The following is a 16654-nucleotide window of genomic DNA, read 5'->3' as shown; positions in this document are numbered from 1 at the left end:
TTTTAACATTCAGTAAAGAAAACACGTCATCATCCTGTATCCTGAACCCTTTTTCCACTTATTTTACCAGAGCTGCCTGTTTATTTTATTGTTTTTATGTATTTTACGTAATTTATATTTTATCATTCACTGTGGTATATTATTTCTCTCTTTGTGAAGCACTTTGTACTTTGTTTTGATATATAAATATAATTTTATTATTATTATTATATTACTATTCACCTTCGCTGGCAATGTCAGCTGATGGACAGTCTTTTTTAGGCTTTTGGGCTACGCTTGAATAGAGATTATGTTAATCCTGAAGGTGAAATGAACCTCGCAGTGTCAAATTACCGATGAGCTCCTGCTGAATTATAGCCCGGCTCTCTCTCTGGTTCCTCGGGGTCCTGTGGGGGTTTTAGACTTTAAATTACCAAGAAACACATTTGCTTTTATCTCCTAAATTGACTTAATTGTGTTTACTATATGTCCCTCGATGGTGTTTGTTTTACCTTCAGAGTGCCGCAGTGCCCTAGATAGATACACATCACAGAGCAGATCCATGTTTGATAAGAATCACAGCCAGCAAGATTTTGTGGACGTTATAGCGGTTATTGGTTATAAGGCTCATTCATGAAAACATGAATTAAACATGAATCTGATGAATTATAGAAGTTAAATTCTTCCTCATTTTGCTGAGGACGACCCGAAAGGACAAAACTTTAAAGGACCAATACACCAAATTTTAAATCCTGCGCTCAAACTCTCCATTTTAATCATAAAAACTCACGCTAGCTGCAAATGTTTTGTTGTTTTGGGGTATGTTAGAATCTAATTTGTAAGTCTCATTAAGTTATTGTTTAATAATATTAGATTGATCGACAGTTGGGGTTATTTTTAGGATGAAATCTTATGATTAGCTATTATGTTTGTGATTTTATGTTTGCACTTTTGTTTAATTCAGATTTTGTAGCACATTTAGTTTTACAGCTGAAACGATTAGTCGATTTTGATAATCGATTAATCGTAAAAGAAACTCTTAATTTCTTCATTCATCAAAGAAAGAAAACAATTGAAGGCCATAACTCCTAATTATGACTTCTGTATGTCATGTGACTTACTATCTCATAATAATGAGATCAGGAAAAGGTTATGGATTATCAGTCATCGCTATTTGAGAAGACAGCGGCATAATGAAACTACCTGATTTAATTTGCTTCAAGACACTGGGAGATATTAATGTCACTGAGTAATATGGATGGTATTATTATCATATGTCAACATTGTGCTTTTAAAGTCTTTGTTCAGGCGGAAAGCACTCAGACTTGCTCAGAGTCGCTCTGTTTGTTCAGCAGAAGCTAAAACACAACGGGAAGCTCCATAGATACAAAGTCATGCATCAGAAATGCGTCCAAGCTGCCGTTGTGGTAATAAAGTTAGCAGTAAAGTGAAATAAAAACGTCTGCAGCGGCAATACAGCTGAAATTCCTAAACTGGGACTCTGATGGGTCACAGGATGCGGTGCAACACCTGTAACCAGATCTTTAGTAGAAACCTTCATATATGACAGTAAACTGATTTTTGACTGTTGGTCGGATAAAAAAAATATCTGAAGACGTCATATTATGCTGTAGGAAATTATAATGGGCATTTTTCACTATTTTGTGACATTTTTTAGACAAAACAATTAATTGATTAGTCAAGAAAATAAGGTGCAGATAAACTGATGATGAAAATAATCGTTAGTTGCAGCCCTGTTTTGTGATCTGTGTAACTCGTTGTTGATGCCTCTTGGCCAGAATCTCAGTGAGGCTCCCCTGGTTAAATAAATAACTCCCTTTTTTGCAAAAAAGTGATTTTAAAAATTACTGTTAATATTTTTGAATCACTGAAAGGAAGAGAAAATATCTTTGAACGTAAGTTAGAAATGCTGCTTCAGCCTCCGAGCCTCTGAGTGGGCGGGCAGGTGCACGTGTTTGATCGACAGCTGAGCTCGAGGGCGCACAAGACACAATCTAAACAAACCTTCAGCTTACAAGCTAAGGACAGACGGCATATTGTTAGCAGTGGTGGTGAAGAATGAGGAGCATACAGTGGCTAGTATACGTAGCCAGTACTTTAGAAGTGCTGCAGTGCTACCACAACCACCTAAGAAATGTCTGAGTTATTTTTTAAGGTCTACAAGATGTTTCTCAACACTGCCAGGGAGATTATTCTGGTGCAGAAAACTAAATCGGGTAATTTTATTTTAGCTTCACTGAAAATTCTTCCCTAAAAACAGACACATTTAAAGATAGTGACTGTAAGGAATATCAGAAGAAGCCTCCTCAGGTCACTGGAGGAGCTCCGGCCCTGCAGGCTGATGTTAGCAGAGCACTTTTCATGTGGTGGATGTTTGTTTGGTTCCTCATTCAGCATTACATTTCAGACCCGTGGAAAACCTACACGAACCCGACGTGCATTAATACTGATCTGAAGCTGATCTGAAAGGGAGCCGAGGATAATTACACCTAATCCAACACCCAAACAGAGAGAGAACGGCAACGCTGACAGCAGCATGATGTTCCGCCAGTCAACAAGCAGAAAAAGAGAAACAATGCATGTCGTTTTACCTGCGTTTCACAGTTCACACTCTCCGTCTGCTGTGCTCACAGCTTATAGAAAGTCCACTCAGGTATCAGACCACCGATAAGACTGCAATTTGAATGTGGTCCCAGGTTTGAGTCTTGATTATTAGGAACTCAGTGAAGACCTCTAGTAGACAGAAAAACAGCAGCGTTCTCACCAGTATATGCAAAGACAGGGGGGCTGTCATGACGTAACAAGAGACTAAGAGTCTGCAGCGATGCTAGCAGCTCTGTGAGGCTGAACTTGGGCCGCATTCAGACCGACAGTAGCCCTGCGTGAATGCACCCATCGCATTGGCCAATCAAATACATGCAAGTACACATCCCTGGTGGATTGCTTCGTAACAGGAACGCCATATTTCTACTTTTTACCTGCTGATTGTCGTGACGAAAAAGATAAAAATTGTTGCTAACTTTGCGAGCCTTTAAACGCACTAATGTGTCGCTCCAACTGGACTTCCTGGATCGATTTCATTGGCTGTATTCGAAACCGCCTGCTATACTAAGCAGTACGTGCTGATTTGGCCAAAATGTAGGATGTAGTATGCAAACAAAAGCAAAATCTGTAGTATGCCAAAAATACCCGGATGCCGTACTGATTCGGAAAACATCTCCAGTACGCATCGGACCTGTCTAACTCGCGTACTGTGTCCCACAATGCAAAGCGCTGGAACGGTCACAACAACTGGTCAACTGGTCTGGTGGACAAGGAGGAATATAAGTGCTCTGTCCCTAATAACAAAAAATATAACTCAACGTCAGATTTAAGTTTCGTATGTCCTGTTGTGTCTTCCATTTGCAAATTCCCAGTAAATGCAAAGTGCAGCTGAGGCTGATGGGAACGCCATTAGTTTTGCAGGTATTTGGTCATAAACCAAAGTGTTCGACAAATTAACATTTGGACCTGATGATGAAGGATGAGGCTCACCGAAGTTAATATAATTCATCCTGAGGGGAACATGAATGTCTGAACCACATTTCATGACAATCCATCGAATACTTGTTGAGATATTTCACTCAAAACCACAAATGTGAATCTCATGGTGGCGTTAGGATCACTAAAGTCAGTAGGATTCATCCTCTGGGGACCGTGATCCGTCTAATAGTTGTTGAGATACTTTCGTCCGGAACAAAGTGGTGGACCGACTGACTGCCATCCCCACTAGAATGGCTAAAAATATAAAATATTAATTTCACCCTTTTGAGAACAGATTTTCTTTCAACAGAGAGCACCGGACGTGCAGATCTGTTTGCTGTAGCGATTTAATTTCAGATGTTTGACCTTAGAAGCTGCTGTGGTACAGAGGAGTTCAAGAACAGTTTGGAGCAGAAATCTGAACCACTTTCACAAAAACCTCAGCCTAAAAATCTGATTTCAATATCTACAGAGACAAAAAAAAAAACTGGGTCAGATTACTTGATTCTATGACCCAGATCATGTCTGAAAAAGCAGCTTTGACTGGTAGTGATTACCAAAATTAAGAATCAACACCAACAGTGACATTTATGTCTTGCTCTTTATCTCCTGTTTCCATCGTTTTAACAGGCTTAAGCAACTCAGATGGCAGCGATTTAAGGTTCATTCTGTAACATTATCCCACGCTTCTTTTGCCATTTAAGTCCCGACACTCTTGTCTTCACTACATCGTGCTCCCTTCTTCTGGCACTTCATGGTGTATTATATCTGCAGCAGTCCTACTTTGTGTACACATGTTTTGTTTTTACACTTTTGTGCGTCTCTCGCTAATTTGTATGCTCATGCTAATTTCTGTATACACAATTACGTAAACAGGATTTGCCCATGGGGAAGACGAGCAGAGGGGGAAATCAAATTAAATCTTGTTTTTAATCTGATGTTTCTGGTTGTGCTGGCTGGAGCTGACAGTGCGGACTTACTGGTGGTGTTGTATCTGACACCGTAGAACATCTCTGGACAGGGTCGCGACACCATCTGGCCAGCGCTGCTCCTGGGCCAGCAGGTGCCAATGCCATCGATGGAGGTGTCACAGTAGAGACCTGAGCCTGAAGCGTGAGGACAGAAATGTCAGACACAGACATTCCTGGCATGGCTCGGGACTACATATAGCCACGGTGAAATTCTGACAATGCTCCAATGATCTTGGCAATACATTGTGGAGCTGAATAAGCTGTTTGTGTACACAGGCTTTAATGATTACTCCTGCGCCGAGCGTAGTCTCCTGTGGCTCGTCGCCAAATCTATTTCTAGCATTGTTCTCGTCTTTGATGTTAGTCCTTACAATCTGAGTTCAGATCAGACTTGTCTCCCTTGTGGGGTATTCCACAACAACTCTGCTTTGTAGTAACTGCGCAGGGAATCAGTTTCACACATTTGAGAAGAGCAACGTTTTCAACTCACCGCTCCACTGACCGGTGGCATTGCTCAGGGTTTGGTTCCAGGAGGAGGCCAGGGACTGTACTGCAATCCAGAGGGAGAGTTTCATCAATAACCTCAGTCGTTGTTTGCACGATGTAGAAGAGGCTATGAAAATCTCATTAGATTCAGCTTAACAGCGACAAAGGGTTAGCATTAAAGGGCAACAGTAAACATTGGTGACAGACCTTTCCCCGAGCAATAACAGGACGGCAGCAGCAAATATGAATCTAGACGTGCCCCGAGGGTCAAGCTATTATTTCTGTAATAACTCAAGAAGATTTAGACAAAAAAGATCCGGAAATAAGGATGTTCTGCAGAGCTTCAGTCTAATACTTTCAGATGTTTTTTAACCAGCGTTTTCACACCTGTGCATGCTGAGAAAATTAATTAATCTCAGTAAAATAGGAAATGAGCAGTTTCAGAAACTGTCCTCACGAGAAAAACAACATTGGTTGTTTGCCCAAACGCCTAAAACGACACATATTTATGTTTTCTTGACAAGCACCTCTAGTGGCCGCGCAAATTATGACTCTTGTCTGTCAGGAAGTTGCGTAACGTTGTTGTAGCGCCACAAACCCTTGTAGTGGCGGATGGCTGCATCACGCTGTTCACATCCTCTCTCTTGGTTTCTTTTAACCAAAGAAAATATCCAAGTGGTTCTTCCTTTAACAGTTTACTAGCAATGCGGGGCAGTAACGCATTACTTACTAACATGTCACAGTAATGAGTAGAGTAAGGGAGTACAATTTGAAATTCTTATATAAACTTACTAATCAGATATCAGTTTGTGTTCAGTGGACAGGCTGGTCGGGACGTGTTAGCTTAGTGCAAAAGAGCAGAAATGCGACTCTCTGTAACTCCAAAGTTGTCTTATGTACATGTTGTGTGTTCTTAGTGGCTTAACTGGTAAACTTACACTCAGGAATCGCCTGGTTTTGGTCACCTGGAGTTGGACTGTGTGAACCCCACAGCTATGGTCAGAAAATACCTCCACACTGTCGGCTGGCTGCTCGTCGGACGTCTTATTTTCTATTTCTGCATGTGTTAAATACAGAATATGTGACGTGTGGAGGATGTGGAGCTGTTTAAAGGCACCTTTGTGTAACGAGTAACATAACTAATTACTTTTGCTGTTGAGTAATTAGTAAAGTAATGTGATTAAGTCACTTGTAATGAGTAGTTTATTATATTTTTCGAGTAACTTGCCCAACACTGATCGCAGGGAGTGCTACTCAGCCTGTGAAAATAGTTGTGTTATGTCTTCTGTAGTTGTGGAGGAGAATAACTCAACAGACTACAAACATATAACAGAAAGTCTGGGCGCATGGGGTTTAAATTATGTGGGCGTTTAGGGTCTAATGAAAAGATACTATCAAGTTGCCTTGTGGAAAAAGTAGGATCCGGTGTTTTTGGAGCTTGACCCACACCAGGAACTACAAGTCAGGTTATTTCTGCCTCTGCTGCCTCATTTCATATCGCTCTTTTTTTAACCTGGACCCCAAATTTATGGAAGTACAATGTTTAATCACCGGAGTGCTCTTTTAACCAAGTAGCCAGTGAGGCTTTATGTCGTTACGAGTCGTTTGAAGGCAGCGAAACAACCATTTAGTCCCATCAGTCGTCACTAGACCTGAGTGTCATTTCAAAATTCTCAATATGAGTTGCAATATGACACCTGAATGCAAATAAAGAACTTTTTCTAAATAAAACGGAGTCTAAAGTTTGAAAAGTTGATTTATATCAGGTAATATCTGAACAAAGAAAGTTCAAAGTAAACAAGCCGAAGAATCTAACTTCAGTTATTCAGTGCCAACTTTGGTACTAGACTAGAACTGGAACAAGTTATTTTCAGGTTTTTATGTTTTTTATTGGTTGATCAAGAGAAACAATTTAACTACTATTACAACTATTTATATAACTCATTAATCGTTTAATTAGTCGTTTAATCGAGCAAAAAAGCCAAAAGTTCTCTGGTTCCAGCTTCTCTAATGTAAAAATTTGCTTCTTTTCTCTGTATTATATCATCGTGAAATGAATATTCGATAATATTTAATATTATTTTGAACTGTTGGCCAGACGAAACAAGACATTTGAAGACTGGGACCATGTCAGGGGCATTTGCTGACACTTTATAGACCAAATGGATAGATTAATCAAGAAAATAACCGGCAGATTAATCAATAATGAAAATAATGTTAGTTAGATCGTAGTAAGTTCGACACCCAGCAAAGTAATCACGCAGCAATCTGACAGCATAATAACAGCACAGACAGCATCGTCATTACTCTGTTAAGAGCTACCTGGAACATCTTTATGAGTATTAGCCGGGGCGAATCACAAGAAGATCATTGCTGTGCATTTGCGCAGGGTTGTGTGTGTGCTCTCTGGGTGTGTGCTGCTGTTTTAAGGGGTTGATAACCAGCTATTGCTGTACTTGTGAGGTCTAATGCGAAAAAGGGAAAACAAGAAAAGACATTCTGCCAATAGCCACAAAGGGAATGCTGTGATTGAGGACGAGGGTTTGGCATTTAGTGGTTACGGTCATGAAATGGAAAAGACTGAAAATCAATTCAACCTCACACGTGCAGTAAGGGTAGCGGAGCAACGTGAATCACTCAGATTGGATTGTACTGGGATATAACTGCCTTTTAAAAGCTTGTAACAGTTGCTGTAGTCGTGCTGGTGTGGTGAACTGATGTTTGTTTTCAACTTACATGACACATTCCCGGATAGCATGAGCAGAGCTTCACATGTCAAATCTGCTAAAGAGCCTGAAGGCAGGAGGCTTATGATGGCACACACCTGCGAACAGAGAAGACAACAACACAATCAAATATTAACATGACATAATGTGGAATACAACTCTGTCCTGGTGTTTCATTATTCCCTGAAAGTCCCGCTGAATTGAACTTAAAGACTCTTGGTGCCCTTGAGCAGACGATGCATGTATTAACAACTCCTCGTGCCTAATTTGGAGCACTTTGTAGTCTGTAATCATTTTCCGCATCAACACTCTGATGTTTACAGATACAAGGATTCAATAAAATATAAAGGCTAGGAAATTACTTACTGCCTTCTTGGAGGGTTGTAACGTTAAATTCAAACTATTTCTGTTTGTGCATCGTGTGCGTGGTTGCAGTTCGCCTACTTTACATGTGTGCAAGGGGAAAAAACACTGAATAATGCACATAATTATAAAACTATCAGTAAGCTGCTCAGGAGGGGTTAATGCATCATGTGACAGAAGTACCAGCGTGTTTTTGCTTGTTTCGACCACAATAACAATGTTATTGCTATGTTATTTAAGGTTTTGTTAAATGATTAATTTTTCATCCACACACTTTGATCTCAACTGGATTTCTTGGACTGCTGGAAACGGTCCAAACCAGGAGACACAGCGAATGTGTTTACTGTGCTACATGTTGCACTGGTGACATCTGGGAAGTACCAAAGTGCCATTTTATGAGAGGCAGAAAAGCCCACAAAAGACTGTAAAATGTGATCACTTTAGTTTTTGTTTGGACTAAACCGGACTCTCTAATTGACCCCAAACTAGGTTACATGTCGGTGCAGCTGTCCTTGAGTATAGCTGTTCCCTGTGGACACGAGAGGGCGGCTACTATTACCTATAAAGCCAATGTTTCCTCCTTAAATAAAACATTCCTATCAATAATGCAGCGCTGAAACAGTAAACATTTCGCATTGTTGTCCGACAGAAAATGAAGGAAAAGTTGCTTAAATTCCTTTCTTTTTTGTGTCATTGAATGTGTCATTCTTGTGTTTAAAAGGCACATTCATACCTGATGCTTACAGCAGCGTGAAATACCAGCAGTGTGTGTGCAGTCACATCATATAAAATGCCAGACTGCCCCAGATTTCAAAGAAGGGCTCCCGATGGCTTGCTGTGTCTGTTTCACGCTCAGTGAATCGTGGGCAGGTATCCGAGCACAATACTGTACTGGCTGTCCGCCTCCTTCCAAGTAATTACAGCTCAACAGCTGACAGCCACAATGTAAAGGATGGGATAAAACCTGCCTGTGATGCTGTTAACGGGATGAATTTCATCAGAGGGCCTCGTTTTAAGTATTCAGATCCTTTACTTGAGTGAAAGCAGTAATACAACAACGTAAAAATACTCAGTAGAGGTAGAAGTCCTGCCCTTAAAATAATACTAAGAGTAAAGGAGTATTATCAACTAAATGTACACCGAGTGACAAGAAATGCCAAATGTAACCTTTCATAGTGTTATTTATGTATTATAGGACTGCTAGCACTGAAGCATTGATGTGTGAGATGGTTGAAGTGGAGCTACGAGCTGCAAAAACCTCAATCTTAAAACGACATTTCTGTCCTGAAAACCATATTTTGCGTTGCAGTAAGAATATTCAACTTTTTCTTCTTTTAATTTAAATCGACTTGTTTAAAAAAGTGGGTGTCTATATCCAGGGCTGTTTCCGGACATTTTGGTGCCCATCGGCAGACGCGTCCACCGCCCCGAGGAGGCCGATCCTTTCATTATAATATTTCATAGCAATTATTTTAAATTCAACTTCACCCCACTTGTGGTCAGTGTCATGTCATCGACACTGTAAATTAGTATCTTTACGTGAACACTCGTCCCTGTTCTGACTTTTCCTGGTTCTAATCATTCTCAGGATGTGATATAGAACATAACCGGGTTATTAATATTTGTCTTTGATGCCTCCACATTGAACAGTCTCTGTCATTTCTGTATCCAGCTGCAGTATTATCAATATCACTTATTATTTGATTCTATTTTTGACTAATATTTCCTTCATTGTCCAGCTCACAGAGCCGTTTTAAGCCTGTGTTAACATAAGTGAATCAGTTCAGACGTTTGCAGCTGAATGTTGTTTCTTATAGTATTTTCTATAACGTCCATAGAGTGTCAGTGTGCACGTGTTGCAGGAACATCTGGACAGGATTCAGACACTAGTTAACCTCAGCACGAACTAAATACTGAAGCTTTCAGCCAGCGGCGGCCCTGTAGAGGTTTGGTTCACCTGCAAAATGTCACTGAAGTAAACACAAAGCGAACGCTCTGATCTCATCGTTCACTGAAACTAGAAACAATAAGTCGCGTTGCAGCAGCAGAGTTACGGAAACGCTGAACTTCTTCAAACAAGTTGATTTGCATTGAAAGCAGGTTGAAATATTCATACTACACTGGCTGCTTTTGAAAAAAAAACTTTTTTTTAAAGAAATAAAACTTTCAGGACTCAGTTTCAGACTAAAATAACTTTTCTTCACTGATGCATCACGTTTCAGAAGTTGATCGTATGTTTTGTATGAAAAATAAGCTGCACAATATGCAACATAACTAGTAACTATAGCTGATTAATGTACAGGAGTAAAAAGTACAATATTTCCCTCTGAGACGTAGTAGAGTAGAAGGATAAAGTAGCATTAATTAGCAGAGGTGCAGAGAAGCAAAGTACTCAAGTACTGTCTTCACTGCTACTTTACAATTCTTCACTACTACATCTTTTTTCTCCACTACAGTACATGTATCTGACAGTAGTAGTTTTCAGATTCAGATTAATAATACAAAATATAATCAGCAAGTAAATTATGATGTATTATTATTATCTGTTAAGATCCGGGGGGGGGGTCCCAAACCTCCCAGTAGTATATAAAGTAATTAAAGTAAAGAGCAGGTGGGTTGGGAAAGTCCAAAGTCAGTAAGTTTAATAGCCAGTCTGCCCGGGATGACGGTGTTAAAGCATCCTCACACAGCTGCCCTGGTGTTCCAGGCGGGTCAGTGCGGTGTGAAGAGCGGTGGCGTCCTCTGGGTGGGAGGCTGGCTTTGATGTGCTGCAGGACCAGCCTCTCGAAGCACTTCGCGCACCGGTGTAAAGTGCTACCAGACGGCCGTCGTCGAGGCGGTCCTTTTTCAGCAGCGGAGTGATGATGATGGATTTAGACAGGGACCGGTTGAAGATCTCCGTGAAGACCTTGGAGAGCTGGTCTGCACAATCCCGCAGCACCATCAGGGCCTCACGTCACGCTCCTGCACACTGAGGACGCGAAGGTGAAGTTCCTACTTGGTGACGTGCTGGACGCCCTGCCACACCCTCCGTGGGCTATTATTGAGGCGGTCCTCAATCTTCCTCTTGTAGACCGCTTTAGCGTCCCTGATGCCTTTCTTCAGGTTGGCTCTAGCAGCACTGCACAATAATTACAATCCAATAATATAATACACATTATTCTGAAATGGGCCACCCTGTATAATAAGTACCGTCACTTTTGGTAACTTGTAACAGAGTATTTCAACACTGTGGTGTTGCTACTTTTACTTCTTCCACCACCGTTAAATAGGAATACTCAAGCGAAGGACAAGTACCTCAAGACTGTACTTGAGTAAATGTACTGGTTACTTTTTGACTTGATATGTGAGTTGCTGCGTTTCATGATCTTAAATCCTGGTGGGAACCTGAATGCACACTAACCCATGGGGGAAAACTGAGGTCCCCGTGGGTAGAGACTGCTTTTTGAGGGTTAAGACGTGGCTTTAGGGTGCAGGTTGCAGTTAGGCTGAGGTCAGGCACTTAGTTAGGGGGTTCGGGTAAGGGGAAAGCATCGTGTCATGGACGCGAATAGAAAGCAGGAGGATTTTTTTTAAAAAGGCTTCAGAGGATTCTTGACTATTCTTAGTGCAGCAGCGGCTCTCCTCACACAAGTGGTACAGGAGGCAGATGAAGCAATCCACCTCGGGCATCTGTAACAACATCAGCCTGTCTCTTCTGAGTGCAACAAACCACATGTCCTTACTGTTGCCTCTCTCTCCATTTTGTCCAGAAGGTGCCACGGCAGAGATAATATCAGATGACTCATCGCAGGGAAGCGTTTGTGAGACCAAAATGTTCATTTTGAATATGTGCACTTTTTCTTCATGTGATCCAAACAAGCAGGAGACCTGAAAGTGAGAGGGGTGCACTTGCTGCATTGTACTCTCTTTTTAATCTCCAGTGTCCCAAATCCGGGTTTTTCAGCATCAGCATTTTGAGCTCCAGTCTCCGGGGGGATGATCATGTCACTTGGGATCGTTTTCTCATGCCATCTTAACCCAAAGTCCTGGTTTATGTTTCAGTTTTTGCAACTAAACACGCCATTTGCAGCTTCGGCGCTTATTTAAACTAATATGATGCAGATTGTTCTTAATACTGGGAGCGGTGCAGAGGGAAGGAGGGAGAAAGAAGTCTCTGTCAAGATCTGGCTCAAACCTTTTAGTTCAGAGAAATGTCTTCTTTTTGTTTTGTTTGTCTTGCTTTTAATGTTTGTTTGTTTTTTAAATAGCTGTGACATGGAGACAATATCCAAAAACTGACATCTGGGTGGGATGATAGTGTTAAATCCCCTCGCATCAAGATTACACTCAACTGAAATCCGCGAGAACAAGACGGATCTGCTCGCTTTTATTAAGCTATTTTAATTTAAATGTCCAAACCCGAGGCGAGGAGCTAGCAGATGAAGTCGAAGCGCAAAAGGCGCAGAACTTACCTCAAGCAGACAGAAGCATTTGCGACGCATTTCCAGATCTTTTGTTTCACATAATTTTCACGCGTGTCGTTAAATGTCTTCTTGTGACTTGATAATCTTTTGATCCGCCTCCCCGCGCGCCTGAGCACTATCCTTTCAGTTTAATTGTGCACAAGAAAAGTCGCAGCAGCAGCGGCGGCGCACAGTTTTGCGATGGTGCCAGAAACGCGTTGATGTTGGAAATGTCACTTCTGTCAACGGAGAAAGGCGCGCGCGGCCAGAAAGACACCGATCGGGACTCCGGATGAGCTGTCCGGATGATCTCAGAGGTTATGATCCATTAAGAGTCAGCCGGTCTTCAGGTGATGAACTGTCCTTTCCGGTCGGGTCGGTTTCTCGTGAATACTCAAATGAAGTCGCTCCGTCAGTTTGCGTTACCGGACTGGAAACCGAATCCACCTTGGAGAGACGCGCACCATCAGAGGGACACTACCGTACCCTTCACGGCTGGCCCCGAACCAAGACTCCCTTTACATGCACGGGTTTACTCCGCAGGGTCCCGCTGCTTCACCTCCTGCGTCTGAGTCGCGCGTGGAGGCGCGGCGGTGCTACGGATCGTCTCCTCGACGCGCCGCCCACGTTGAGCCACTTCGTCCGGGGGGGAGCCTGCGACGCGAGGAATAACTCCTCGTCGTGGAGTTAATTATGCAACGGCCCTGCGCTGATCCAGATCTTTAATCCCTGTGCAATCCAGACGCCACTTCTATGAGAAAGTTAAAGGATGGGGTAAACTGATTTTGGAAGGATCCGCGCGCATCGCTGAAAAGAAGAGAAGCTCTAATTAAGCATCCAGGAAAGGAACCCTTTTAACATGTGTCCCCATTTCCAGTTGAATCCGTGCCAAGCCCAGAGTTAACAGATTTGGCTGTGGGCTAAATGGACAGATGGTCCCAGTGTGTCAATAAAGTTAAGCATCCCCGAGGATCGTTTTAAATAAAATACAATGGAAATGAGCTCCGGAAACATGCCCTTTAAAAACAGACTCATGCGTTTGGATTATTACTGAAACAACTGAATCAATTAGTCAATTGACAGAAAACACTTTTTGTAATTAGTTTAGTGGCCGGATCCTCAGTGGGGTCCCAAATTAAATCTGGTGAGTCATAAGATGATTAAATGTCTGAGAAAGAAAGAAAAAAGATGATTTCTGTTTCACAAAATTATGTTTATTATTATTATTGACTTTTCTCTAAATTAGCTCATACTGGACCCTTTAAACCTGCAATAACGCTGCGATTTGGCCACTTGGGGGCAGCAGAAACAGGCTGTAAACACAACACTGACACGCCCTTTAAGTTGATTTAAGCTGAAATGGCGAACTTGTTAGCAAACAGTTGCTTATTTACACATCCAGGAGATACAGAGCTACACTGGCAGTAATTTGGAGTCGTATTTGTGTCCACCTGATGAATATAAGCCCAATATTGTCTCTCTTGTAGCTCTGTGTTTGGTCTCCACCAGCTCCTGAGGGAAACATCTGGCTCTTTAGCTGCTAAACGCTCCACTATGTTCACCAGCTGCTCTCTAACTGTGTCATAAAACCAAAACAGTGAGCCGAAAGACTTAAAATGCGCCGTGGAGCTGCAGAGTCTGGTTTTAATTCTCTGCGGGTTCATCACTACGAGCAACGCCTTGGACTTAGTCATTTGATCCATTGTTAATATTAAAGAAATATCGACTGTAGCAGCTTTAACCTCTCCAAGGCTCTAAAAATCCTTCATATCGATCAACCTGAGAGAGAGAAATTACTGTTTGGCTGAACGTCTCATTCCCCATGCTCACTCGCGTTGCTTCATTTTAAGGGGTCACAAGCCAAAACAGTTGGGAAAGACAGGTTTGAGTCATTTATTGCGGAAAGACGCCAAATATTCTCTGGTTCCAGCTTCTCGAATATGATGATTTTCAGATTTGCCCTGTTTTATATCTTTGAAAATTGAATATCTTTGAGTTTTGGACTGTTGGTCAAAGTCATTTGAAGACGTCTCCCCTGGACTCTGGGACATTTTTCACATTATTGTCTGACACTTTATAGCCTAAATAATTAATCGACAGATTAATCGATAATGACAATAATCACAAATTGCCATCCTAGATTGATTTTGTAGCGTCGGGGGACTTCCACCCCCGTGTTACTCCTGTTCCTGCTTGTTTAAATCCAAATTAATATTTCACACGACACATCATATCATCAGATGTGATATTTTGCTCTCATGCAGGAGGAGGGATGTCTGGCTTCTAATATCCATACCACTGAGGCTTTGAGTGCACAAAATGCTTTATGCACACTGCGCTAAAGCTTTCTTTAGACCTAGTGACGTGCAAAGAGGCATTATTCAAAAGATGCTTTAATCCAAGGTGACAGTGCCCTCCCCTGAGTATGCCATCTCATGGCGTGTCAGTAGTGGCAACAAGGAGAGCATGGCAAACTGGGTTATGTGGTGAGGATACTGTTTCGACTTATTAATATGAGGCTGCTCCTTGTAGGACAGAGTGTACCTACTTGCTGTACACACACCTGTCTGTCTATGAGACTAGCATACAGGTGCTGAAAAACATCCTCTTCATCAGTCTGACAGGTGTCACGCATTCTTTAGTTGAACCATTTGTTTTGGTCTTGATGTGGATTTTCTGAGAAGCCACCTGGGTTTGTTCACGAAGGTTGTGTAAGACGGTCTTTCTAATCCTTTTTCCTGCAGCTGGAGGAGTTCATCATCAAGCAGACTGTAGTCCACGCCCTCCTCCTCCTCCACCACTTCTTCATCTAATCTGAAACACAATTTATCTTCAATCTAGGCATGTGACACCCCCAGAGCTTGAAACTCTATACATACTCTTATTGTATGTGTGTGTGTGTGTGTGTGTGTGTGTGTGTGCAGCGCTGTGCTAAGGGTCACTCCAGATGCATGGACAATGACAAAGCAGGCGGTCGTCACACGTTGGGGTGTTGCACATTTAAGGTGATGAACACGCACTCGGCTCCTGCAAAGGTCCAGGTAATCACTCTCTTCGCATTAGTGCGTTCGGTGATGAAAATGAGTAACCTACAGATCCACCGCATGGCCGGTTCAGATACTTGGGCGGGAAGGAAGGAAAAAAGTGTCCGTTCTTATTCTGCTCACAGAGAGGAAAACAATTTGACAAACTGAAACAAGTCAATGAATCAATCGATCAACTAACAGAAAATAAATCTGCAACTATTTCAATAAACAATTAATCATTTCAGTCATTAAAGCCAAACAAGCCAAACATTCTCTGGTCCCAGTTTCTTAAATGTGGTGATTCGCTGCTTTTCTTTGTTTATATCTTTGGGTTTTGAGCTGTTGCTCGAACAAAACAACGCATTCTTCTGTTTCCTGACATTTTAAAGACAAACTGTTATTTAAGAAAACGACAATGAAAAGAATCCTGGTTGCGGCCTTAAAGATTTTAAAACATGAAGTTCATTCTTGACCTTGGAAACTGCAGTTAACAAAGCAACCACAAAGCAAGGTCCACTTACCTGCTTGTTCAGTCAAATGCATTTGCGTCAACGAGTTGACCATTTATAGCAAACAGTTATAATTAGGTTTGGCGGAAAAGGGTCTGCTCTCATAGAATCAGAGCAGCGGGGCTGTGGGAACTAATCCCCCCTTAAAAAACACACATACGTGAACAAAAATATATCACATAAGGAGGAGGTTGGCGCTGCAGCAGCACTCGGCATGAGTGCATCAGCAGGGTAACAGTAAGAAGTGTCAGGTTATAATCTATATATATGTGTGTATATATATATATATATCAGAATCAGCTTTATTGCTTTATTTTTTAAGTAGGTCTACACATGAAAGGAATTTGCTTTGGTATTTTGGTGCAAAACAATTAACATAGTAGAAATATAAAGAAAGATAAAGCAAGTACTGCAGGTAGAGAATCATAAATATAAAATATAAAATTGACAACATACACTGTTATTTAAATTATAGTTTGTGCAATGTGCAATATATCACTGCATATGGTTGTATGTCCTTAGTCAGTGATTGTGAAGCATGAATAAAAGAGCCAATGTAAGCGTGACTTCAGCGCTCTGCATGAACACTATGCTCCATTTCTGGAG

General features: G+C 41.6%; 1 protein-coding gene across 2 annotated transcripts in view; it reads right to left on the bottom strand.

Annotated features, from left to right (window-relative positions):
* Nucleotides 1–16376, bottom strand: part of LOC122867879 (corticotropin-releasing factor receptor 1-like) — a 60907-nt gene extending 44531 nt beyond the window's left edge. The window contains exons 1-4 of one of the 2 annotated variants that reach the window (XM_044179285.1): nucleotides 10755–16376; nucleotides 7716–7803; nucleotides 4984–5043; nucleotides 4503–4628 (exon numbers count right to left, since the gene is read on the bottom strand). In XM_044179285.1, the coding sequence (XP_044035220.1) occupies nucleotides 4503–4628; nucleotides 4984–5043; nucleotides 7716–7803; nucleotides 10755–11012 (532 nt within the window). In that variant the 5' untranslated portion in view covers nucleotides 11013–16376. The remainder of the gene's footprint in view (nucleotides 1–4502; nucleotides 4629–4983; nucleotides 5044–7715; nucleotides 7804–10754) is intronic. The other variant, XM_044179286.1, reaches the window with a different exon arrangement.
* Between the last annotated feature and the right edge of the window lie 278 nt (nucleotides 16377–16654).

The sequence above is a fragment of the Siniperca chuatsi genome, linkage group LG20 (genome assembly GCF_020085105.1).
Source record: "Siniperca chuatsi isolate FFG_IHB_CAS linkage group LG20, ASM2008510v1, whole genome shotgun sequence".
Lineage (NCBI taxonomy): Eukaryota > Metazoa > Chordata > Actinopteri > Centrarchiformes > Sinipercidae > Siniperca > Siniperca chuatsi.
Note: the sequence above shows the minus strand (reverse complement) of the source record. Positions and strands in the feature narration are given on the sequence as shown.